Genomic DNA, 26389 nt, shown 5'->3' with positions numbered 1-26389 from the left:
CAGGCCCTTGTAAAAAGTCCCTCTCCAGCTTTCTTCTAGGACCCTTCAGATACTGGAAGGCTGCTATAAGGGCTCCCCGGAGCCTTCTCTTCTCCAGGCTGAACAACCCAACTCTCTCAGCCTGTCTTCACAGGAGAGGTGCTCCAGCCCTCTGATCATCTTCGTGGCCCTCCTCTGGACTCACTCCAACAGGTCCATGCCCTTCTTATGTTGGGGGCCCCAGAGCTGGACGCAGTACTGCAGGTGGGGTCTCACGAGAGTGGAGTAGAGGGGGAGAATCACCTCCCTCGACCTGCTGGTCACACTTCTTTTAATGCAACCCAGGATACAAGGGTTGGCTTTCTGGGCTGCAAGCACACATTGCCGGGTCATGTTGAGCTTCTCATCCACCAACATCCCGAAGTCCTTCTCCTCAGGGCTCTCAATCCATTCTCCTCCCAGCCTGTATTTGTGCTTGGGATTGCCCTGACCCATGTGCAGGACCTTGTACTTGGCCTTGCTGAACTTCATGAGCTTTGCGTGGGACCACCTCTCAAGGTCCCTCTGAACAGCATCCCTTCCCTCCAGCGTGTCGACCGCACCACACAGCTTGGTGTCATCGGCAAACTTGCTGAGGGTGCACTCAGTCCCACTGTCCATGTTGCCGAGAAAGATGTTAAACAGCGCTGGTCCCAATACCAACCCCTGAGGAACGCCACTCATTGCTGCTCTCCACTTGGATATCAAGCCATTGACCGCAACTCTTTGAGTGCAACCATCCAGCCAATTCCTTATCCCCCGAGTGGTCCATCAGTCAAATCCATGTGTCTCCAATTTAGCGTTCAAGGATGTCGTTCAGGACAGTGTCAAATTACTAAGGGCATTGTCCAAATGCCTCTTAAACACTGACAGGCTTGGGGCATCGACCACCTCTCTAGGAAGCCTGTTCCAGTGTTCGACCACCCTCTCGGTAAAGAAATGCTTCCTAATGTCCAGCCTGAACTTCCCATGGTGTAGACGTGAACCATTCCCACGCGTCCTATCACTGGATCCCAGGGAGAAGAGATCAGCACCTCCCTCTCCACGTCCCCTCCTCAGGAAGCTGTAGAGAGCAATGAGGTTGCCCCTCAGCCTCCTTTTCTCCTAACTAGACAAGCCCGAAGTCCTCAGCTGCTCCTCACAGGACATTCCTTCCAGCCCTTTCACCAGCTTTGGTGCCCTCCTTTGGACACATTCAAGGACCTTCACATCCTTCTTAAATTGTGGGGCCCAGAACTGCACACATCACTCCAGGTGAGGCCACACCAATGCCGAATACAGCAGGACAATCACCTCTTTTGACCGGCTGGTTGTGCTGAGTTTGATGTGGTTTGCCCTCTGGGCTGCCAGGGCACACTGCTGGCTCACGCTGAGCCTCTCCGTCCCTGCTTCTCCGCTGGGAAAAGAGAGGAGTGCGCAAGCAATGGCACGTATCTGTGTTTGTGCCATTAGGGAAAAAGCTTTAAAGTTAATACATTATTTCTCGGTTTCCAACGATTAGTGAAACAGAGATAGATTTTTCTCAATGTCCCTATTACCTTATTTTTCTTGCTTGTTCTTTAGCCATTACTTAGTCCAACTCAAACTTACTGTTAAATGTACTCCCATCAATGCTGGTCAACAAAGCATTTAGGCACGTGCTTAACTCAAAGCAGATAACTAAGGTGCATTCAGCAAAACTCACTCATACGCCTCACTTTTTTTTTTCCCTGAATAGGGGCCCTCCATCATTTGAAAAGCTGTATTTCTTTTCAGCATAAAGTATTGCAGCCGGAAAAATCAATGCACTATGCTCCATCAGTGTGCATCTGTCACTGAGCTCCCAGCACGGGAAAAAGAAGAGGCGCGCATAGAAAACACTCACCCAGTCCCCTTCCTTTAAGAACAGCCAAGAGTAAAAAGATGTATAATTTAGCAGAACGGTTTTATTTGTGTATCGGGTTATTTTAAACGTCAGCTAAGGTTATGTTCTCGTCTTCAGTTGCTGCTGGGTGTTGCTTCAAAGTCATTCTGAGTCACTGCTCTCCATCTTCATCTGCTGATGGGCCCCCAGGTAGTGATGGAAACATAACTTCCCTTGACATGGATAACCTCCAATAAAGGAGCGACTTCCCTTTTGACATGCTGATTAGAATAAACGAGGGGAGGCGGAAGGGAAGAGGAAGGGGACCGTAGCTAAGCAAAGAAAACGGGTCACATCCTGCTCTCTGCTTCTGTGGCATCAGATTCACTCCAAGCTATTTGCACAGCAGCAAGAAACTCAATAGACTGCTGCTAGGGCTATTGATGGAAATGCAAATCTTGACCTACAGTACCTTATTCCACAGCAAATGAACAGCAGGCTGGGGAAAACCAGAAAGCTGTAGTCTCGGGTCCGGGAGTCCGGCAGACTGAAGTATCATCTCTGTTTTTTAGATCTCAGGCCAAAAAAACCCCAAGGTTTGACTTCACTCAGATTTTCCATTAGTTGCATCAACACTGGCTTTAAAGAAATTTCTCCAGATTTCCATGAGCCTGAATAAGGAGAGACCAGAGCCTGAGCGTTCAGTAAATCAGTCTCGGCCCGGTGCAATACGAAAGGGCTGGGCTCAGGGGGATACAGTCTGGCTGGCGCTTTGCAAGACCAAGGGAAGTCTCCTCCAGAGTCAAGCTTTTGTTTTGGCCTGACACAAGACTTGCCAGAGCCAGTAATTCCTTCCATTATCTTCCGTGGGCTTTGAATTAGGTTGCTTATAGGGAATTCAGCTTTGGGTGCCCAAAGCGATACTTCATGAAATCATCTAGCTCAGAAACCACATAGAAGGTTTCCAGAAAAATCCTGCCCCGGTCTTCCAAGGGATCCTGCTGAGACAATGACTAAGTCATTGCACTGGTCCCAGTATGGCTACCTGCAACTGGATCACACAGCCGGGGGCTTCCACTCTCTAACAAAGAGCATTAGGACCCCCCATCTCAAGCCCTCAGTAGGGTCTGCACTCGCTGTCACATGCACATTTTCCACAGAGCGCCAAACATTGTCATTTACACCCATAAAAAGCTGAATTCAGCACTCTTTCCATAAAACGGATCGTGAACCCTTAACACCACTTGCCTCTCCTTGGAATAATAAATTATGAGGACAAATGGCAGAATCATTATCAGTTTCAATATCCAGTCATAAATAGTCTTGTAAGAACACTCAAATGATGGTGTTTTATTGCATTAGATATCACTTGCCATTAATTACAGCATGAAACTTTTGTACTTTGATGAAAAGCATTTTAGCCAGCTCAGTTATAAATTTAAGAGAGTCTTAAAACAAAAGTCACCTCAAGTTGTGGGTTTTTTTTTTCTCTACAGTTCTGAACACAAAATAGCATTTTAAGCTTGGAATGACACAAAAGCAAGGTTTTATAAAAGCTATTTTATCGCATACACATTCAGCTTTAGAGCTTAGAGCAAACTAACAGTACCCATGGCTATTTTTTACAATAACATTGTTGGCAGCTGGATTTCACTCCTACAGGTACTTCATAGTTCGTTTGGTTTAGTAGAGGTTTTCTTACTAATGATGAAGTGCTGTTGTGAATCAACGTGATCTAGTTTACGTTTCTGCCCTGTTTCTTTTGTTTGGATCATTTCTCCTTCCTTCTGTCACTGTAACTCACCACGCAGGACAGAAACGCGGCTGGAGGCAGGGCAAGCCTGGCGTCAACAGGAGCTGGTGGGTTCAGCCCCTAGCAAATCTGGCATACCCACAGGACCTCCACAGAAGTCAACTTCAGCCTAACTTCAGTGGGACGACCCACGGCAGTAAAGCCAAGATCTACATTTTCAAACAATTGCGGGATCAGTCTTCAAATTTGCAGGTTGAAGGGATTCAGGCTGTGGCAATTTAAGCTGCTGTTCCTGTGGATCAGGGTACCAGCCCATGGCATTGATCACATTTTGTGTTTGTTTGCAAAAGGGATTATTCCACCCTCGTTCTGGACACGGTGACCTTACAGCCACCGCAGCCAAATCCCCCAGAGACCAGGATTCAGAGCCTCTGCTCAGCTGAACAGCAGTACATCTATTATTAAATCCAGAGGGATTGCTAACATCCATACATGAATGTACAGTCCCAAATCCAGATGCACAGCACCAGCTGTACTGGCTCCCATAGATTTTTAAGTAGATTTGGAGAAGACATTTTGCTTTCCTTTCCCAACCCTCCAGGAGGAATTATGGGTGGCCCAGTTTTTAAATTATTCTCATGAGACCTGGGAGACCAAGGTTTGGCTCTTGTCCTGCCAAAGGCTCTTGCTTTGCCCAGGGACACAGGAGAAACACCCAGCTTCTCAGAGGTATGATGGGAATCTGCTCAAGCTTTAGACAGCTAAGTTTAGGAGTCAAATTCCCACGACAGTCAATGGAGATCTGGTCCCTGCATTCAGCGGTGACTTCTTGTCCTCACATGCTTGGCAATGGCCCCAGGAAAATTTGTTCTGTAACCTTCCTGGAGACAGAGGTGAAGCTGACCAGTTTGCAGTTTTCTTGGATCCTCCTTACTCTCTTTGAGGATGAACCTAACATTAGCCTCTTCCCAGTTATTGGGGACCTTCCACAATCATCACCACCTTTCAGAGATGATAGACAGCAGTCTCACAATGATATCAACCAGCTTCCTCAGCACCCTTGAACACATTCCACTTAGTCCCACACACCCACGTATGCCCATTTCGCTTCAGTAGTCCCTAAATTGATCCTCCGCTACTATAGGTAGCACCTATCTCCCCTAAATTCTGCCACCAGGCACAGAGATAAAGAGGCTTGACAGCAGACAACACAGGCAAAGAGCACCTCAGCTTTTTCCATGCCCTTTGTCACTAGGTTGGCCAACCCATTCAGCAGCAAATCAATACGTTCCCCTGTTTTCCTTTTTCTGGAGATTTACCTATAGAAATCCTTATTCTCACCCTTCACACCCCTCACCAGTTTCATCTCACTTTTGGCTTTTTAAATTTCATCCAAGTTGGACCATATCTGAGATTCGAGGACAAGCGACATTCCTCAGGACTCATCAGCACCTGTAAAAACAGATGTCATTGTCGCAACTCAACTGTTGCTTGAAATGGTGACCATTTGCTTTTTGACACAAAAGTGAGAAATTGAAGAAAAACAGTCTAATTGCTCATTTAAGGCAGCCTGTTCTTTCCCTTCTGCTTAGCCAGTTAAAACCTCATTTGACAATCTGAGAGTTTAGCTCCCAGTGCTCTTGCTTAAAATATAACAGATGGCCTCTAATAAGTAAATTGAAAAGTGCAAATAAGGTTAAAACAATTTTTCTTTATTGAATATCATTAACTTCAAGGCTGTCCACTTTAAAATGCTAATTAAACCTCGCTTCCTTTTGCAGGGTTCTAGTGAAGAAAGATTGCCGTGGGGTAAATTCCTCTTGTTTGTAGAGGACTAGCCCAGCAAACCGATAGCAAACTGGGCTATTACATGTCCCAAGCTTAAGAAGTCGAGTTGGAAGCTTTCCACTTATTTGTCCCTTCCATACTAGTTCCTTCCCACAAACCAAACACAGTCAAGAAGGAAATTCAAAAGACGCCAACTGTGAAACCCCGCTCTGTCCATGTGGCAAACAACAGTTTCTCTAAAGGCCACTACTAGTCCAAACCAAATGCAGTTTTCAGCATTTCATTCATCATTTCAGGATTTCCGACACCATGTTGTAGCCCTGCAAAAAGTCATGGTGCAGGTATGGGGCTCTATATTCCTGGCACCACACACAGAGTACAAGAGGTCCTTCAGCACCTCGCCCCCACCTCATTCCTAATTTCCACTTCAAATTTATTCCCAATCAGTATATGCCACTTGTTTGTGTGCCAACATGGTTCTTTGGCTTCAATAGCTTTTCCCCTGCTCTTTACCCCTAACCTGAAGGATTTACACTGAACGATGGTGTCGCCTCCCAGCTTCCACTTGCTAGGCGAAGCAAGCTAAGCTTTTAATCTCCTCTCCTAGGACAGCCATTCCCTTCCCCTGATCAAGGTATGAGCCGTCTTCGTCAACTGTTCCAGTTTTAATTCTTCCTTCCTGAACACAAAAGAGCGTATTTGCAAACGCCCTCCCAGACCAGATCTCACCAGAGCCTTGCACGAGGCAATGCTCCCATCTCAACTGGAAAGGCACACAGGTAAGCTCAAGGGTAACATTCACTTTCTTCATGGCCAGGTCATACTCACAGTTTCTAGTCACTGTGTAAAAAAACCAAGCATGTTGAAATCTTTCACTTCTTCTACCCCTGCTAAAGGTTGAGCTCCCAGTTCCATACAGGTCCAAAAGGCACCACAACTCAGCTCCCAAAGTCAGCCTTGTGCTCAATGAAAAGCGATGGGTGTGAAGCAGTCAGCTTTTTGGCCAATGGCCTCAGGACAACAGCACATCATTGGGAGCATGGAGCTCCCTCTGCCTGCTGGGTTTGACCCCAGGTCCCAGTTTGCAGGCCAACATTGGTAGGCTGGTGGAAGCTCAGGGAGGGAGCAGCTTCCGTGCCTGCCGTGATCTTGGGCTGCTGCAGAGGAAAAAAGCAAGATGCGTCAGGCCAGAAGAAGGGGAGCCTGCCTGAGTACCTGGGTCCCCTCACCAAGCAATTCCCGAGTCCAGATGCATTCTCCCTCCCCCTCTAAACACGATTCTCGCTTATCTGACAAAGTTAATTTACTTTGTCATTCAAAGATTCAGAGTATAAATTACAAAATGCAGAACTTGATATAAATTACCTGTCCAGTCTCACCTCAGCGATTTCTCATCTAGATAATCTGGCTGAACATCAGCAACCCTTACCCCAAAATACTCATGGTATGGACAATCCAACACTGCCTGTCCAGTGACTCTGACTTACAGCAACATTTCTGGGCCAAGAGAGAAGGGAAGGAGTTTCTTGACATTTACTCTGGCCTTTACAGGAAGCACTTGTCCCATGGTGGTTCATCTCTTTTGCTATGGAAGCCATGAACGATGGGAGTCGACTACCAACAGGCAGCAGAAGCTGTTAGCAACACTTGTTTAACCGCTCCATTTATAAAGCATGCCAAAACCACACACAACACAGATCAAAATGAAAAATCTGTATTCACTGGGCAAACAGCAAAACGAGTCTGTGCTGAAAGGCTTTTGGGAGAGTCTGCCGTGCTGCAAACATGGGGAGATGGAATCAAACGAAACACCGTGGCTGTATCTTCTGAGCCAAGCGTCACTCTGAGAAAAAAAAAACGCTTTCACAGCAAGGGAGGTCTTGAAATGCAGCTTATTTGCTTATTCATTCAGTTGAACTGTCTGACTAAATCCCATATTGGATTAGCTTCATTCAATGTCTTCTCCTCCCTCTGCTTGAGTAGGCATTTTTTCTAAGGGACAACAATGGCAGGGACCAGAATAATTAGGCTGAGAATTAGGAAAATATATTGTCGCCTTTCAACAACATCTTTCTTGATCAAAAGGGTGTTTCTGCTGTATGCAACTGTCCTCAAGTAGGGCAGGAATCCAGCAAAAAATGATACCAGGAGTGACAGGGGAATGTCCCATCCTAACCTAACAAGCTATGGCAGCAGTGTGAAGAGATGCTCCCAGGAGGCATAAACTGTGATATCAAAGTTGTGTGAGAAACCTTTGCTTCTTATTTGTTTTCTGGAACATGTTTTATTTTAAGATAAAAGTCCTCAGCTAAGAAGCAGCTCTGTTTCTGCTCTGTTTCTCTGTCTAAGCCCTTCTCTTGTACAACATGGCTTAGGCTATTTTTCAAGGAGAATTCCATCTTCCAATATACCAGTATTTATCAGATCTGGAACAGAGTTGAGGTTTCAGGAGGGTAGAGCATACATGTCAGTCAGAGAATAAATATTGTCTCTGAACAGCAAGTTGAACAGACCTTTGTTTTCCTGTGCAATGCTTGTCTAAGTCTTAAGGGAGCTTTCTTTTACTGAACCGGGGTACTGAGCTTGCAGGCATAACACAAATGCCTGAGAGAGTCCAGCTTTCAACAGCTATCCCTTGATAAACATAAGCAAAAGCATGCAACAAAAGGACAAAAAGCAATAATGTAAGTAACAAAGCTCCCAACCTATGTCTGCTGGATATCTCCAATGCAGGTGTACGGAGAGGACTGTCTGAAGGCAGTTGGGGAGGTCAAATTCATGGATATGACAGTAAAAACAGAACAGTCCTGGAACAAGAAAGCTTTCTAGTCGTACAATGGTAACTGGGGACAGACCTTGTCTCCAAAGCTTTCAAACAAGTCTTCAGGAGTTTTGGCAGAAGAAGAAAAATTGGCTTTTTCTGTCCTCCACGCAACTACCTTTCTACTCAGCAGGGAGAAATGGCTCACTCAAGAGACAAATCACCTGATGTGTTGTAGACATCTGCCACAAGCTAAGATGAACAACAGCCAGACACTCCTCTCCCTTGTGGTCCCCTCCTTTGATTATGAAAGGAGCACATATGAGAGCAGACATAGATGTCTACACTGGTCAGATGAATCCCACACCTGAGTGACCAAAGACTTCTGTTTGGCTGATGAGATGCTAAAAGAGAAATGACAACCAGATGGATACGTTACAGAATACTAAGGCACAATATACCTAATAAAAGCAGAGCTAATCACAGCATCTTAGCAAAGAACATATCACAAATACCTGTCATCTAAAGAGCTTACAGCAAGAAACATTGTATGCAATTAATATCCCCAGTTGTTCTAATGGGCAGGCTGACGCATCAATGGATGAGGCAACTTAGTGAAAGACTGAAATCGGAGATCATAGCAGTTATCCATAAGCAGTGATAGCTGCTCCTTCACCCTTACCCCTCAGGGTATGCGCTTCAAGAACACTGAACAAAATCACTGAGTTCCTACAACGGTTGAGACATTCCCAGAAGCCTGGGATCACCGCAGAAGCATCATTCTGTTTGTCAAGGCCAACTTTAAGAAGCAACAGAGGAGCAGAACAAGTAAAGCAAAATGAGTCTTGGGGCTGGATCTCAGCAGGAGACAAGTTCACTTAGGAAGGTGTCACGTAAGAGAAGTTCTTAGCATCCCACAGAAGTGGAAACAGCTAAAAGGCAAACCATGTACAAGAAAAGGTCATATCTGCTGCAGGAGAGGGGAAAAAAGGTTCTAAAGAAAAAAAAATCTAAAAATTTTCCATTCTGGTAATGTAAACTTTGATGACTGAAAGCTAAACCACTTGAAGTGGCTAACCAAAGAGGCTTGACCTAGGCTGTAACCAAAGCAGAGAAGGTGAGCAGGGGCTGTAACTGCTCTGAATATCCCCGTCAAAGATGTCCTACTCACTCCAGAGACATGCTCAGAAAAAAGCTGGTTACAAAAAAAACTCATCCCGAGTTCTTTTGCCTTGCACATCACATTGTGATTTTGACCTGCACAAAATTAGTGTAAAGTAATAACAGGAGAAGATCCTTTGGTGCAGATATGATTTTGTACCCAATTTGCACAAGTGTAAAACACCGTACTAAAATTTTAAGCCACATGGAATCAGGACAACACAGTCACCTTCAGAGAAGGTTCTTAAGGAAATGCTCCTCATGGGATAGCGATCCCCTGATATTTGAGCGAATGTCCACCCACCTTCTAATCATCCTTAGCCATATTTTTAACTTGTTTGCCAATTTCAACCCAATTTTAACTAAGGGTAGAGATCTCACCAAAATCAAAATCCTGAAGATTACATGAAAAGTCAGTGGTTGGGGAGAAGAAAAATCCAAATTAGCACCTTTCTGCTAGGGAAGAGGTTATAACTTAGCCCAGTATTCATGACAAGCACCAACAGCAGACAGTTTAGTTCTCTAAAATGTTCCTCTTTTCTTCCCCCACCCCCTAACTTGCACGCAGCAGTCAGGGGACCAAGGTAATAGAAATACAGATAAAACAAATGATTTGTTGAAAATTCTGCTTTGGCTTTTCGTGGCTTTAGATACACATCCTTCACTGCCCTGCTCTGTGATCTGTGGTGGTAGCCGCAACTCCAAAGGAAAAGAAAGCTGAAAAACAAAAAGGTCCCACTGGGATCGCACACGGCGGTATTCAGCTCAATTACTTATTAAAGCACCGACAGAGCATAGACTTTTTTCAGTACATTACTTATTCAATCAGAGCTCCAGCTCTTTCAGACTGATCCCTTAAGAAAAAGCAAACATCTTTTCCTGTTTGTTTCCACCTGCATCACAAAAGACTTTAAAGACTTCAGGCTGCAAAGAAAACTGTTTGTCTTTGGGTCATGGTACACCAAGAGCTTGTGGGTGAATCCAGGGCAGCTCTGATTGACTGGTGAGGGCACAGGGCCATCGAGCTAAGGAAGCTGCTTGGATTTTTCCATGTGACTCCATGACCCACCTCCATGACCTGTGCAGGACAGGAGCTACAGATCAGACAGCGATGAGCAACCTCCTTGAGGCAACCAAGGGTTTTTTTTCCAGGAGATGAAATCAGTTTTCCAGCAGATTAGTCTAGACTGGGAATAGCTCAGCAGGTCTTTAAACACAGAAGCTAACCTTTTGTCTAGACAAGATGGGGATGCCATGTTGCTCACCTTGAAGAACAGCAAGGTCACTTATGGGGGAGGGAGGGAATCAACCTCCATCAAACATATTGAGGTGGAAGACATTGGCTTGCCTTTAGATTTCTGTTAGCTAAGATGTTAATTAAGTCAGTAATCTCTCTACTCCAGACAACCAGAATAACGTAAGGTAGACAAGCTGGCAAAAAAACATGTGATTTTGGAAACCAAAGGGCACCAGATCCTTCCATCACTGTGCCTGTGAGAGCAAGAAGCCTGTGGTTCCTTGGCAGGCTTATGTGCATTCCTGGAAAGACAGAAAGAAAAGAGTGGCGGAAGTCTTACAGCAGCATTTCTTCAAAGGATCTTTCTAGGGGGAGATTTATTGAGTCTTATTCTATCTGACACTAGTCAGTGAACATGTGCAACTTTGGTGAGCTGGAAAAAAAAGAGCTTGTCTATAAATTCTTACACTCCAGACACCATTCCTCAGAGGCCAGACCTAATAAACCCATCACCACAGCAATACTATAATTCAGTCGTGCTCAACTCCTGGCCCTTCAGAGCCTTGCATCCGAGTCTGTTCTGAGGGACTCCTGCAGCAAGCGCACGGTGCATCAGCTACCCTGAGGAAAGAGTGGTTTAATCTAACATGGAACACATCAGAGAGCCCCAACCCAGCCCAACAGAGAAGGAAGTGTTTCCTTCTCTCTACCCAGAGAAGAGCTCAGGCCCAGAAAATGGTTAAACCGTCTAAACGACATCCTACTAGCACCACATAACACTTTGTTAGGAGCCAATATATTATCTAGAAATGTTCTAACATGTTCTACGATCTGGGAAGCGTAAGCTTTAACCTTCTTCAGCTGAGCAAGAAATCGATCCCGAGTCTCCCATTTCACAGGCAAATAAAGCCACAAAGCTACAAGAGACGTCAGTCTTCTCACTCTGATAAGCCAAATGAGCTACTCAAGAAATTGTCACCAAAACTGCACAAAGCTAAAACACCTCTCTGAATCCCCTCCTTGTGTGGTTAACCTTGATGTCAAACCAGTAACCAGGCAGAACTAAAGACTAATGATGATGGTGATGCTGCTTAAACTAGTAGGCATTGTTTAACTTGCATTAATTAATCTTTCTGTACCTCTCTACAGCCTTGCTCAATGACAAAGCAACTGCTGACAGCAGAGGCCTGCGAGAAGTATTACACGTTTTAGTACTGTACCTTGGGACCCAGAATAATAAGCACATAAAAGAGATAGATGTGTATTTGTAATGCCACCTTTTAAAGCAATTGCTTAAAAGAAGCCTGCTTTAGAAACTCGGAAATGTAATTCTTGACCTTCCTGAGTAATCACGCTAATATCAAGAGAAGTTATAATTATTCAGTTGTGAACAAAAAAAAGGGCACTGTTCGTACTCGTAAATGAAGCACTTAAATGTAAAAGGGAGAGCAAAGGAGGAATGTGCTCATTCCCCTGCCGCTCTGGAGTGAGTCACAGCAAGGGGGTCCCACCCTCACCGCGGAGGTGCAGCAGGGACAGGGGAGCGCTCCTAGGCCACTGTAATGTGAAGAATACGAATTTGAGTCACCCACCTCCAGCAGGGATATAATCCAGCTCACAAATACTCAGTAAAGAGATCTGCTACTCCCTACAATTCCCTGACTTACTCCCTAGGCACATTACAACTCCTAGAAGAAGGGAAGAAAGGCTTCAGTCACTTTCATTAAACAAGTCTGCTTTACTCCCAAAAGAAATTTTATCCTAAGGGAAACATACCGGCATCGCAGAATGGTGCAGTAAAGTGTTCCCACTTGCACAGGGTGATTTAGGATGTTCATTCAAATTCTGTGACTTCCATACGTCTCTGTAGAAAGATCTCCTGGCTTGTATTTTCTCTAAGATTTTCTCAGCCAGAGTCTACTTAATCTGGACTAAAACATTTGAAGTGGAAGAGTAGCAACAGAGCAAGACCAGTTCTGCTCAGGATCTCCAAGAAAGAAATGTGATATTGGTGGTATAAAGAAACAGTGACCTTCATGCCTTGTTGGGAGCAGAGCCCTACTTCTGCAGTCGCACTCAGCACGACACAAAGAATTTCATAGCCATGACACCTGAAGGAGGAGAGGAAAACAGTATAGCCCCAAAACGGTGTGCAGATAAATTGACTCTGCTTTTTGAAACAGAAAGGAAACATGTAAAACTTCCCACGTTTGTTCCCTTATTTTCTTTTTTACAAAACTGATGTCAAGTAAAACATTGTGCAATGGCGTCTGTATCACATAAGGCCTCTGTGCTTTCCACAATTTATAAAATCCAACAACATCATATTTTATCACACAACAGACTTTCCATAGTGTCATGTAACAAGAATTCCCCTTCTCTGAGGATCCCAGGGAGTCTTTAAAGACTTTAATCAGCCTTCACACCACAAATCTCCACATATTAAAGAAAGATGGGATTAAGTCAGCGTGCTTATGCTTTCTGTTGGTTTCATGTAGGCAAAGATATAAACATCGACAAGTTATATATGTACAGAAAGATAATTTCAAAAGATTTAAGCAGGAGAAGTTGTGGAATTAAGATACCTTGCTAGATAGGTATGCAGAGAGGCCAGCATGCTAAACATATGGAATCAAAGCTCATAGAGATGGATAGAGTGATTCATATATACAATGGACTGGACTTTGTCATCCAGCTATTCCAAAAGAGCAAGCATGGTCTAAAAAGTACCCAAGAAAAACTGAAGTCACAAACACACAGAGCAACACGATGCTTTTTTAATCAGGTTTTCAATCACAATGTAATTTTTTCCACCAATGCACTCAAACACAGACATTTAGAAATTATTTGTCTACAAAGAGGAGCAAAATGATTTAAACAACTCCAGTAAATTCTGAGCAAATCTTTTCTGATCTTCTCCTTGGGAGTCCACTCTTCAGCCAACTTATAAATTTTCTTTGCTTCTATTTCACAAGACAAGAAGAGGTTGGGTTGTAGATAACCTTCTGTTCAAGCTCAGCATATCTTTTCAGAAGTGGACAATAGAGCTAAAAAGGAAAAAGAAATAAATATGTCTAGGTTGAAAAATTAGATTTTTAAATCACACTGCAGTTAAAAAGCATCTTCAGACCTGAAAAATGCAGCATCTTTGTAGGTACCTGAAGGTTTAGGGTTTTTTCCCCAATTTGTACAAGAAAATGCTGCAGAGTCTTCCTTCTTCAAATATCACAGTCCTTTTTACCATCCCCTTTACAGCTTAATTTTATGACACGCACAGGTTGTTCTTATTGTGGCTGCGTTCTTGCTATAAGCAGAAGTCATTACTTCCAGAGGAAGCAGCTCTGCTAAAGTCACCTCTCCCAGTCTGACATGCCCCTTTGCTAATAGCTGTCCTAATCACCCAGGCAGAACTCCTGTCCTTGCCTCCCTCCGCTACCTCAGGATGGATCACTGCCTCTGTCCCCTCCTCCTCTGCCTTGCTAATAAGCACATTGCCACCCCCTACCGCAGTCAAACATCACCGTCAGAAAGGTCCTGCTTGGCCAATATGCTGACCAGGGCCTTCTAAAATACACTTCACAGTCCCTCTCCCGCCCCTCTAGATACTCCCGTATCTATTTGAGCTTCTTCTCTCCTTCACATCTTTCACAGCCACGACTTTTCCCATCTACAATCTGCTCCATGGCTGGGCTCCTCGCTCCCTGATCCCAGGCTCAGGGGGACAAACGGAGACCCAACTTCTTTCCACAACTACACCAAATATCTGAGTAGCTTTTTTGTATTTCTCTAGCTAGAATTCTCCAGGCATTTTTAGATCCAGAATTGTTACAACCATAAAAAGAAGAATCAAGACTCACATGCATTCAAAACCCCAGATTCAAACACACCCTATGCTTCCGGATATGGGCGAGATCCATGTTGGGATTTGTTTCATTCGTTACCTTTTTTTTTTCCCCTTTGCTTCAAATTCATCACAGGACATATCGCAGAAGATGAGCTGCTTGTATGTGACCAGGTTACGTAGCAGAAACTCTGAATAGAGCCTAGCCCTACTGCTGGCTCCAGCCCAAAACTGTACTTCATCTAGATCTTGGAGATACACCTTCTTCCTTATCTCCTCTCTCTGATTTTAACTGTCCGTCTAATAAAATCAGTAGTTTGACAGCCATACCAGGACAGTTTCACTCATTTGCTGGCTCAAGCACAAAGAAGGGACTGCCAGGAGCCAGTATGGGGTCTGGTAGGGGCTCGAGCAGTCCTTAGGAGGATGCCATAAGGTCATATCGTGCCGCAATGAATCCTAGGGGCCGCCAGTCTAGTCTACAAGCCCTCCGCACTGATGTTATTCATAATCAGGGCAGTCTCGCTCCTGGCTCCAGGTTCAGAGAGGTTATAGAGCCGTAATGAATCATACCCAGTAAACTGAATTACTGCTCTCATCAATAAGTGAGATCCAGCATTTAAATGCATTTTATCCTTTTCCAGATAAGAGCCACAGCCAACAACTGTATATGCATGAAAAAATCAGGAGGAAGATGTTTCAAGTGTAAACTATGAGGCCATAGAAAGAGACAGGGTTGTTCTTGTGCAGTTTTATGTACAGTCCTGCAGTAGCCTCAGTGTCACTAACAGTCACACTTTCTCAGACGAAAGAAAAAAAAATATCAAAAGTTTGCAGTTTTCTCATCTAGGAAATAAAGAATTAGCGTGTTTTGTTCTTGTGTTTCAGTTGTTAGCAAAATATCCAGTTTCTGTGTGTCTTTCTTCCTGAACAATAGTTTCAGTCTGAACAGTGAAACCTGGATTTCTCTCTTCATTCCCACTTCCACCATCCACGATGGCAGGTGAGAGCGACTTAACGGACAAACTCTGCAGAAGCAGCCTGTTATGATCAACTCCTCCCTTTTACCAACCAGGTGTTACAGAAGTTAAAGTACATTTCTTCCACAGATTAAGTATATCAAGGGGAAGAAGAGAAGGAGCACCTACAGCAAATGGAAAGAGACACTGTTCGGTAGCCAAAGCCTCATCAGGACAGTTTTTAAACCTATCTCACGGTTATTAACTGAGGCTTACAGTGTCTTAAACTTACAATGATTAAAACAGAGAAACCTACTCACTCGTACCTCTGCAACAGACTCATTCAGTGACCCCAAGCAAGTCATTTAACAGGTATGTGCCCCAACTCCTCTTCTCCACAGGACAGCAATACTGAGATCCATAGAGATTTATGGGGTTAGAAAATAAAATGCACCACTATTATGAAATGCCACATGACTCAGCATGGTATTTTTAACTATCTACAGGAGGGCCTTGAGGGCTCAGTGAAGTATATATATATACTCTTTGCATTTTCCCAAAGAATATTATTGCTCCCATTTCTGCTAAATATGCACATCAGAGTACACAAAATATTGAGCAGGCAAATATGGCTATACTGGGAGTATCAGTATGTCAAACAAAAACAGCTCCTTTATTCACTGAAGCATCTATAATCAAGCCTCGCTATTTCTTCCTTTGCTATTCTGTAAATTTCATAAACCCCAAGCGCTTCTCAGCAAAGATTCAGCACAACAGAGCTGCATTGGTAAGTGAGGCACTGAGAAAGCAGGCTCCATACTACTTACCCAGCAGTATTTTTACAAAATACACAACAGCGCATTTACTAGAAGGCTGGGAAGTATTATTGTTAATACATCACTCTAAATTAAAATGTGTCAAAATAAATGAACAACCACATTTACTGATACAGTTTCTTTTCCTGTTTATTGGACTTAAGTACTTAGCTTGCTAATTGAGAAAATTCAGGCATTTGCAATAAGCTTCTCAGCCATTAGTGTAAAGAAATACTGCATTATGGACCATCTGAAAAAAATGCAAACAAAAATTAAGACTATTCCTTGTACTCTATTCCTGTTCATTTGGGGTAAAAAGCAGCACAGTTCAGAGGGCTAAGCCGAAGTCTTAAATTCGTCATCCTCAGGGAATTTGGCTGTAATACCATCAGCGCAGCAGTACTACAAGCTTTTCACAAGCAGTATTTTACATGCCAGCTTCACACCAGCTGAAGTTTGGGGCCAAAGCAGTGCAGCTCCCACGAAGTACGGAGAAGAAAAGCCAAACTGCACTGACCGAGAACCCGGCCTGAGTGAGCACACAGTTGTGTCTGTGAAAGATGCTTCTCCGTGTCTGCCGCGACTGAACTGCCTCCACAAAACCTCAGGCAACTCCCCCTAAGTGATTCCAGGAGTCCTTTTCCTAAGGCAATTATATAGATTTATTTTTATAATTGAGGTCCAAAGGGAATAAAGAACTCTCAATGATGCATAAAAACTCAAGAACATAAATTCCCTCTCTGTCATAGCCTCAAACCTAATATATCAAACCATGATATTTAACAAAAGTAATTACATGTATCACAACATAAACCTTATTATTGTCCATAATTTAATTGTCCTTGCTATATTACGGCCTTTTCTCCTGCTTATCTCTATAGCTTACTCCACAACATCAGCAGTACTCTGATAGCTTCATTTACAAATCCTAAACTTTTCTCCTGGGACAATTTGACCACACTCCGACAGTCCCACAAATAACTAAGAAAATGCTAATGATAAATATTGCATTATAACAGAGAATAATTTAACCTGCTCTCCCTGGAAAACGCATTCAAATAAATATTACCTTGCTCTCTAATCCAAATCAAGTATGTTATCTTCATACTATATCTCACCATAGTACCAGCCTATGAACTCAACAGGGCTTTTACTGTTTACATTGTCCCTGCCGCCCTCTAAAAGCAAAACCAGCTACAAATTATTACTACAAGTGACGATCCACATGGATCCTTCTATCTCCTGCAATGCTATGTTAGCCAATGATTGGAGCAATTCAAAATTTACAAATTACAAAGATGATGCTGATGATTATCTAATTTTAATCTACCCGAGTACATTTAATCTACCCTGAATAGATTAAAATTAATCAGTCTCTCACAAACACTTGCTACTTTTGATAGGTTCCTTTTTTTTTTAAACCAAACTCAAATTACTCAAAGAGATTTGCTTAAGAAATCAAGAGATACAGATGTTTTACTTTTACATCATAGCAGTTGTTCACCTTTCTTAACACAGAAAGAATACTCTTAAAGCAGAAAGAACATGACAGTGTCCTGAAACACTCTGAAGACTCGTCCAAGGAACCACACCACAAACTGTTACTTTATTTACTCAGATATTCATTCTGCAGGCCTATCTTAATCAGTTTAATAGGTTAAAAAAATTATTGGCTACACAAATCACCTTAATCAAACTCCCATCAATACCTATTATATTTTTGTGGTTGTATTATTATTACCTACTTTGCACTAAATTACCAACCTAAACCAATTCTAGAAAACAATCTCCCCCCCTCCAAAATCCAACTCAACAAAACTATCATTATTTTAAATCAATAAGTAGGTCATTATAACCTTCCTGGGTAATAAAAGTCACTTCTATAAATCCACCTACTTACAAGGCAATTCACCAAAGTCAAGAAAACCTGTTAGGTCTACATTTTCCCTTCTTGAATTTTTGCAGGATTAATACATCGCAGTAGAGTCAATAATGCAATCAAAACTTACACATCCAGAGGTAGTGAACCGCGCTACACCTTCTCCCTACAAAACCCTACACGACAATATTACAATAAATCTGACAGTACATCATAGGCACATAGCTTATATAAACACAAGTGATCAACTCCAGATAATCATGTTCTCTCTCATGCTTTTTTGCTTAATTAACCAACTAGCCAACCATCTCTGTTTTAATAGATTACTAAAATAGAGCTGAATTCTAATGCCGGAATAATAGATTCTTTCTGTCTGTTAACATATATTTATTGCTCTAGAATCTCCTGGTTATTTCTGTCATGCTTAGTGGTTCTGATTAATCTTTTTCCTTGAGGGAGAGAGGAGGCTCCAAAGAGGTGAGATGACTTTTTAATTTTTGCTATTCTGAAAACAGAGGAGAAGGATTCATCAGGTTAACCCACAGATGACTGACTTCAGCTAGCCTGGTTGAGTAAGTGACCAAAGACTATCACCATGATGGTTACCACCAGAATATCTTATGACCTGTTTGCGTCTTGACAGAATTAGAAACAAGCTCAAGCTGGGTGAGCCCCCACACCCTGCAAATATACTGTGAAATCAGGTTCAACTAAGAGACCTGGGGTCATAGTCACAGAGTGGGACTTACCCTCTTTGAAATGGTCTCTTCCAGGCACGATGGTCTGCTACAGGATAAAGTCACATTTTTGCCAGACATGTTGGAACTCATGGGACTTCAGTTTCCACTACTAACTCATCACCCATCACAAGCTCTGTGTCTCCCATCTTGTGACTTTGCTCTATTTTACCTGCCCATCAGCTTAATTGAACCAGAAGAGCTGTTTTGTGTGCCCCGCCTTTGTTTTTTTGAAATCACACTCATTATCACAAATGATCCTTCAGCAACCAAAGAAACACTTTTTGCATTTTTGGTTCCTGGAAAGCCCTACCGCATGCATAAGCCTTGGCAATGAAGCTACATCAAACTGTTGTTTGACCTCTGTCTGCAAGAGGTTTTCCTCCCTCCAATGATCTAACACATGTTGCCTCTGACCTACACCAGGAAGAAAGGATGAAACTAGAGAAGATTGCTGTGTTACAACCTGTTTTTTCTCCATCCTGCCAAGATTTAGCTGTAGCTGTCCAAAAAATGTAGGGAAGTGGTTTGGGGAATTTCACGTTGGGTAGCCAGATTCCTTCAGAAGAGCTCCTCAGTGAGACAGAACTTAACCTCAGGATGACTTTGAAGTTTATAAAAAGAACCGTCATTTAAGTGAAAGCCTCTAACCTCAACAGAATGAAATTGGATGGACAGGGAGATGCAGCTTTGTGAAAAACAGAATCAAACTGACTCATCACATTATGAATTTTTACTGCACTGTTCATGCTAACATACTGTATTACTGACAGGCCCTCTGGCTTTCTGCAGTTTCACAGCCATGAAACTAGCCAGGGAATCCACCATCAACTGTAAAATTATAAGACAGGAAAAAAAAAACAACGTGTGGAATACATAATTGCAAGAAGTTGCTTTTAATGGAATGAAGCTGTCAAGCTGAGCTAAAGCGCAGGAACAGTTATTCCTTCACATGCTGTTTGGCCACTACCTTCTCTATCATTCACTCCTATCTATTGGGGCAATAATTCACTGCTGTACATCATTTAAAACCAATAAAAAGATGTACTATGAGAGCTAGGTCTAACCAAGTGGAAAAGGAGAAGAAAAGTATAGAGAGCGAGATAATTAACTCTTTTAGCTTCCAGGCCACTTATGCAGACAGTAAAATAGAAAGAGGTAAATGATTTCCCCACTGATCTTTCCAGTTAGGTTAGCTTGGCCCCTGCAGGGGTACAAGGTGCTTGCTGCTCTTGCAAAGCCCCTGTGAGTGACAGCTGTATTCCCTGTCCTTGAGTTTTAAAGCTGAAGCAGCACCAGGGGGGTCAAAAGCAGGTCTCTGAGCACTCTCCACCTCCACACAAGCCAGCCTGGCAGCTTTTCAGCAGACAGCATTTTTGGGGGAACAGGGCAGCAACATGAGGTTGAATCAGACACTGGGGATCTGCTCCTGAAGTGTATTCCCTGCAGAAGGCTTCAGCTGCAACACACATGACATAGGCCATTGCTGTTAATTATTTTATCTTTTAAAATGAGGGGGGAAGGTTGAGTAAATGAGATCAGATCAATCAAGTTTAAATTATTCAATGTCTTAATATTTCTGAAGGGGACTTCTATTCGATTACTGAGCTCCTCCATCTCAGTTAATAATTAAATAATACGCTGGCAGGCACAATGCAGCATGATCATTTCTATTATTACTCATGATGATATCTGGTGCTCCACTACACATGTAGCTGGGAGTTAGTAGTTTTGGCAGATCATTAATTTCCCAGTTTAAATAAAAGCTTTAAAATCTTGTTGCCTGTAGTTAGGGCACATCCAAATCTCATAAATGGAGAGTGTAAGGCTGTGTTGATGTAAAAGAAGTTTCTGCACAGCTGAAGACAGATTTACATTCACCTTTGGTTACTTAAACTTGTGTTCTCTAGGAATCTTGCTATATTGTATTGTTTATTTATTACTGGACGTTATATTTCAGAAGCTGTTGTAAATGAAGGCCTTTGGCACCTGATAGCAAAAGGTGCAGGGCTGCACTAGAGAGCCTGAGACAATGATTCCTTCCTTGGTTTTACAGGGGCTGGAACCACATAGTCAGCAACAATGACTATTTCTTTTGCTTTGCCTATGTGGCCCCATAAAGCACAAGCTTCACCTTCAGACGCACAGAAATTCCCAGGGTGGGCACGGTACCGAAGATCTGTGCCTACTGACTCCAGTGGAAGATATACAATTTCTGACCATTGTTTAAGATCAGACAGGAAGGATTTTTGCGGATGTTTTCCAAGAGTCTAGAAAGCGCCGTCACCGTGCTTTTTTCCATGCTGCTTGCTGCAAACAAGTCAAGACTATTTTGTCAATATTATCAGTTACAACCTGACTGACTTGTATCCAAATTCAACCTCTTTTATAAGTTTTTCTGTCTCTTAAGGAACAGATTTTGCTCTCTGATCACATCCAGTTAGGAAAAATCACTCTCACGGACCTGGATAGAGTGATCAGATTATTGCATCATTACAACACTAAAGATTCCCAAAATCAAATCTATCTCTACAACAAGGAGTAAGAATTGTGTAACCAAATGTTTCTTAAATGGATCTATTTTACTAAAAGAATTAGTAAACAACTACATTTTGAAGCGGACAGGAAATGAAAAGAAAAACTGTATTCCCAAGCTTGCTCACCTCCGCAGCCCCAGCAGTTGGTGTAACAGCCAATCTAGGCTCCGGTGCTAATTTCACTACATCAGCCAAGGACACAGTCGTCTCCGCTACAAGTCCTGCAATGAGAATCACAATCCTGATCAATGCAAAAAGCACGATGAGGGATGTGCCTTGACTCTCTGGCAAATTAATACATTATATTGATCTTCCCTGGTCAGGTCAGCATTCCGGATTGAAGGAAAAATGGCAGGAGATCTTACATTCCAACGTGCTAGCTCGGGAAGTGGGGAATCTGTGATTGAGTGTTTGCCAATCACTCAATTCGTACCCTGGAGAATAGGTAAGCAGCAGAAATGCTACTCAACAATATCAGCAATTATTTATGGTTACAACAATACAGTAAACAGCAGTGAAAATATATGGAAGTAAGGGATTCAAGGACAAAATGTGACTAAAAAAGGAAGAGAAATGAAAACACTGTCAAGAAAATATGCTACAAATTATTAAATATATTTATATATAAGGAAGCAGAATAATAGAGGAGTTCTGCTACTACAGCATTTTGCTTTGCAAGTGAATTGCAGCATTTCAGGAGTTCCTTGTTACACCTGCTAAGAACCCCAGGCTAACTGCAGAACACCCTACTTGTAGATGTACACTGTAATATTATTAAAGAGCCCTTGCTATCAATATTTCATTTATATTAGCAAGTCTTTCCTTTTAGTCAATTCCTTCTCGTGGCCAAGAGTGAGTCAGCTGAAGGCATTAATCAAAAATGCCATTTAGAAACACACACAGCAAGCCCCTGGGGCTTGGCTGGCAGAGTACCTGAGCTAAGGAGTCCCTCCATCAGCATGGCATCTGAAATCTTCACTCAAACGCTCTGTCAACCAAGCCTCAAGATTTCATAGGCCAAACTGGCAGAGGGAATTCATATCTTCCATACATATGAAATAACTGCACAAACTTTAATGACGGCTCCACATTTCACATGCATTCATGGACAAGGAATCTGCCTGCAGCATTAGGTGCTGGGAAGCTTCTGGTGGCTTCTGAAGCAGTAGGGCAAAGTTTGAGTACAGAGAAAACCAGTTCGGAAACTTGGCCCCCAAGGTGGAAAAATGGTCCCGCTGTGGCCTCAAACATACTGATAATCTAGCAGTACCGCTTCCACTGTCCTGCAAAAGCGTACTTTGCCTGACAGAACCTTTGTGTCTTTTCTGGAAATAAAGAGGAGAGCATGCTGTGTGCATTAAACACATTGACTCAGGTTTTGGCTGTGCAATTTTCTGTGCTGTTTTCAAATGCAAGAGAGCATGTAGTCTTCAGATGCTATAATGTGACAGCAGAATTTGCTTCTAAAATTAAAACTTGGCTGATTTCTTCTGATGGCTGTTATCTTTTCCATGCTTGTTGCAATCCCATGGTCTTACATGAACTTGTATAGAAGCTATCCATGTCTTAAGGTCCAAATCCTAAAGCTTCTAATCAGAAAAACTGAGGCTAACAAAAGTTGGCCTAAATAAGGACTTCAGAATTTGATACACATTCCTTTATTTGTTTAGCTGTAAGATATTAGAAACTGTTTTAAAATACATGAATAAAATTTCCTGCCTGGGATTCAACTCCTAAATGGCCGATGGCCCACCCTTAAGATACACCTGCATGCATTAATAGATATAAGTTAATTAACACTTTAAATTTGGGACTTGGATTGTTGCATTACAGTGAGTGATGTAGTACAGCAAGCAAAATGACTGGTCAACCTAAGAGTATCCCAAGATTTATGCTTTTACAAGAGAAAGTGCATACTTGAGCATGGAGCCCAGGACACCTTACACATCCTTCATCTTGACGTTTAAAAGCTGGAAGATACATATAGGTTTAATAACATTTATTTGGCCAGCAGTATTACTGGTTCTGTTGTCCCTGCCCTCTCTGATCTTCTTTGCTAGGATTGATCTTTTGTTTGGTTTGACCATTTCAGCAATGCAGTTTATAGCCTGCTCCACAAACCGGGGCAGCAGGCTACACCAACACCTTCAGTTGGCTGTATTCTTCCAACAGCGGCACACAGAGGTAGCAACCGAACGCATTAAGGTCCTACGCCTTCCCCTGTCAGTATCAACAGTTTCCAGGCCCTATCCCTTGGTTGAGAAGCAGCCCCCAGATTTGAAGTGTACTAAGAGCAAAAAACCCTTTTTGACCTGAGTGACCTTCCAGTCACATCCACACAGCTTTATTCTCCCCTCATTTTCAGTAATGTTAATCCCAAGTATTAACCGACTGAAATTAAATGCCCAGACCTCTCAGAAGTATCTCCTTACAGTCTTACCATGAATTGCTCTGTAAGCACTTCCTAAACAAGCAGAGTTGGTGGTATCGATAGTGTACACCGGTGCGTTGAACACATCAGACAGGACCTGAGAAGTATCAAAGCATCGGTTAAGCATGTCCATGAAAGACAAGGGATAAGCAATCCCCTACCACTGCTTAGGAAAACAAATAACCACCGTACACCCCAGCCAAGCATTGGGTACCCACGGAAAGAAGCACTGCAGGCAACGAGTCCTGAACTTGTCACACAACAGGGTATTGGTAAATCTGAGCTAGAGATGTAACTGCAGCCAGGAAACAAAGTCCCATTTCTCTCCAGATCTCTCTATTACAAGTTCAGAGGAGTCTGGGTTCAGGCATTGTCCCCCTCATAAGCCCACACAATCAGCCCATGCCAAAGGCTTACATCAGGCCAAGGAGATCTGCTCAGGAACCCACAACTGGTGCCTGTTGTCTTCCATCGCGTTTATGGCTGAGCCAAGTGGAAAGGAAGGAAAGAGGAACCAGTCATGGCTCCTCAGTTCTCAACTTTGATAAAATAAAAGCTCCAGCAGTATGAAGGCCTGCTAAGCCTGTCTTCTTCACCTCCACCATTCCCATCATATTAGGGTTAGCAGGAAGAATGACACAGGAGCTGCTTATACAGTCTCTACATCTACCGGGAATTTTCCTGTATTCGAGGGATCCTTAGCTATGAAGATATACCAAGACACTTCTCAACTTGACTTGGGCAATACAAAGGAAATTTTACAGGCAAATAATTTGTTACCCTATCCAACAGATACTAAAGCTATTTGACCACACGTCGTTCTGCATTGAAATCGACACCAGGCATCTCGCATTCATAGAGCACATGTGCTCTTCCCCACAGCGTAAGTTTAGGAAAACAGATACAGAAGGGGAAAAATGAAGACATATTTGGATAGGGACACGGGACGTTCAATAACTCTTTTCCAAAAACATTGTCAACAAACTCTTTCCATTTTGATTTCATCACCTCTAGGATTGTAGGTATCCCTCAGGCCGAGCAACACAAGAAGCAGGTAACAATCAGATTTAACTTGTGCTGGTTTTATTACTTTTGCCAAAGGGAACAGTGTATCACCCGATTTACATCCACACAATCGAGTCTAAAATAGGGCCAGAGTGTCCAGGAATCCAAAGCATTTGGATTAGTGATCTGCAACCCCGACTCAGGAATTTATAGCCCTACTGATCATGGGCCCCAGGGTTTCATAAAAGATGACTAAGAAATTCAATCCATATATGCTATAAAAAAAAATAGTATGTGACATTTCTAAAGGGTTTTGTCTCTTTCTCTGAAAGTTTGTGGGGAATCTGCAAATCAAAACCTTTGAAAATCACCATTTTTCATAACTTTAAACAAAAGTGGCTGGTTGCTAACTAGAATCCAATGAAAGCCTGAGCTTATACACTTAAAACACTCTCTTCCGGTAAGATAGCCAAGTCAGTATTGCCTAACTTTGCTTGCAAGCAAGCACTGAGCAACACATGAGCTTCAATGCTAGAGGACAAATGGAAAATTAATCATGGTATCTATTAAAAAGCCCTCTGGAAATGATAAGGTCACAGAGTGCTGGTGCCACTGCCCATCCTGCCAGCCAATAATACCGTATTGTTTCAGCACATTCCCCATCTCCTTCTTCATCTCATCTCTAATAGGTATTTATTGTCTTAAGCTTGAATTCTACATTCCTTTGGACAACAGAGGGTCTTTTTTTTTTTTTTTTTTGCATCTCTGCAGAGCCTTATACAATGCAGCTCTACTCTATACTGATGATAATAAGTGCTGTAATACTACAAATAATAACTACCTTTTGTGCCACATGATTATAAAATTAAAATTATTCAAAGTTCATATACTTAGTAAGTCATTTGAAACTGTGGTCTCTCTCATGAATAATTTTAAAAGAAATTGTTAGAGGTTTTACTGTTAAAAATATTTCACTGTGTTTCATGTGGTCATTAATCAAGCACCATGTATGTTATAAAAAGCTTCCCAGAACCATGGAGAAAGCTGCCTTACTATATTTTTTTAAAAGTTGCCTCCTTTGAGGTGTAAAATATAGGAGTTACTGAATGTTGATTAATTAAATGATAGTCTTTTGTAGCCCTGGAACAAATTATCCAAAATTGACCATGATAAGGGTGGAAGCTGTTACTCTTCATGCAACTGATATGGTTTCTGCGGTTTTGATTAAATTAAAAAGGAGGATCCAATTAACCAGGGATTGAATTAAGTGGATGACACTGTATTGATCATATTATTTTAAGACACTTCTAATGAGTTTTAAAAGCAGCTGTATTGTTACACATGAAGAGCAAGCACCACAGCCACCACTCTCCCATCCCCACAATTTTTCAGCTGTGTATGTTGCAGAATTACATCTTATAAGAACATTCAGTTCTCTGCCTCCATTCCACAGCAAGGAATTCCTCCTGGCACCGAAACTGGAAATATAGCTTTAAAAACAAACTCATCTATTAATCCAATCTCTTTCCTCACGTATTCTTAGTAGAATTACTCCGGTAGGGACCAATGTTTTAAGCAATTAATCTATCAGTTAATTTTCCAACATCATGCTCCTAAGCAAAAT

General features: G+C 42.5%; 1 protein-coding gene across 1 annotated transcript in view; it reads right to left on the bottom strand.

The window, feature by feature from the left end:
- Nucleotides 1-13324: 13324 nt before the first annotated feature.
- XYLB (xylulokinase) overlaps nucleotides 13325-26389 on the bottom strand; it is an 87046-nt gene continuing 73981 nt past the window's right edge. The window contains exons 17-19 of the mRNA XM_075144237.1: nucleotides 23770-23857; nucleotides 21456-21550; nucleotides 13325-13608 (exon numbers count right to left, since the gene is read on the bottom strand). Of these exons, the coding sequence (XP_075000338.1) occupies nucleotides 13525-13608; nucleotides 21456-21550; nucleotides 23770-23857 (267 nt within the window). The 3' untranslated portion in view covers nucleotides 13325-13524. The remainder of the gene's footprint in view (nucleotides 13609-21455; nucleotides 21551-23769; nucleotides 23858-26389) is intronic.

Source organism: Calonectris borealis, chromosome 2 (assembly GCF_964195595.1).
Source record: "Calonectris borealis chromosome 2, bCalBor7.hap1.2, whole genome shotgun sequence".
NCBI lineage: Eukaryota > Metazoa > Chordata > Aves > Procellariiformes > Procellariidae > Calonectris > Calonectris borealis.
The sequence above is the reverse complement of the archived record's forward strand: the minus strand, read 5'-3'. Positions and strand labels throughout refer to the sequence as shown.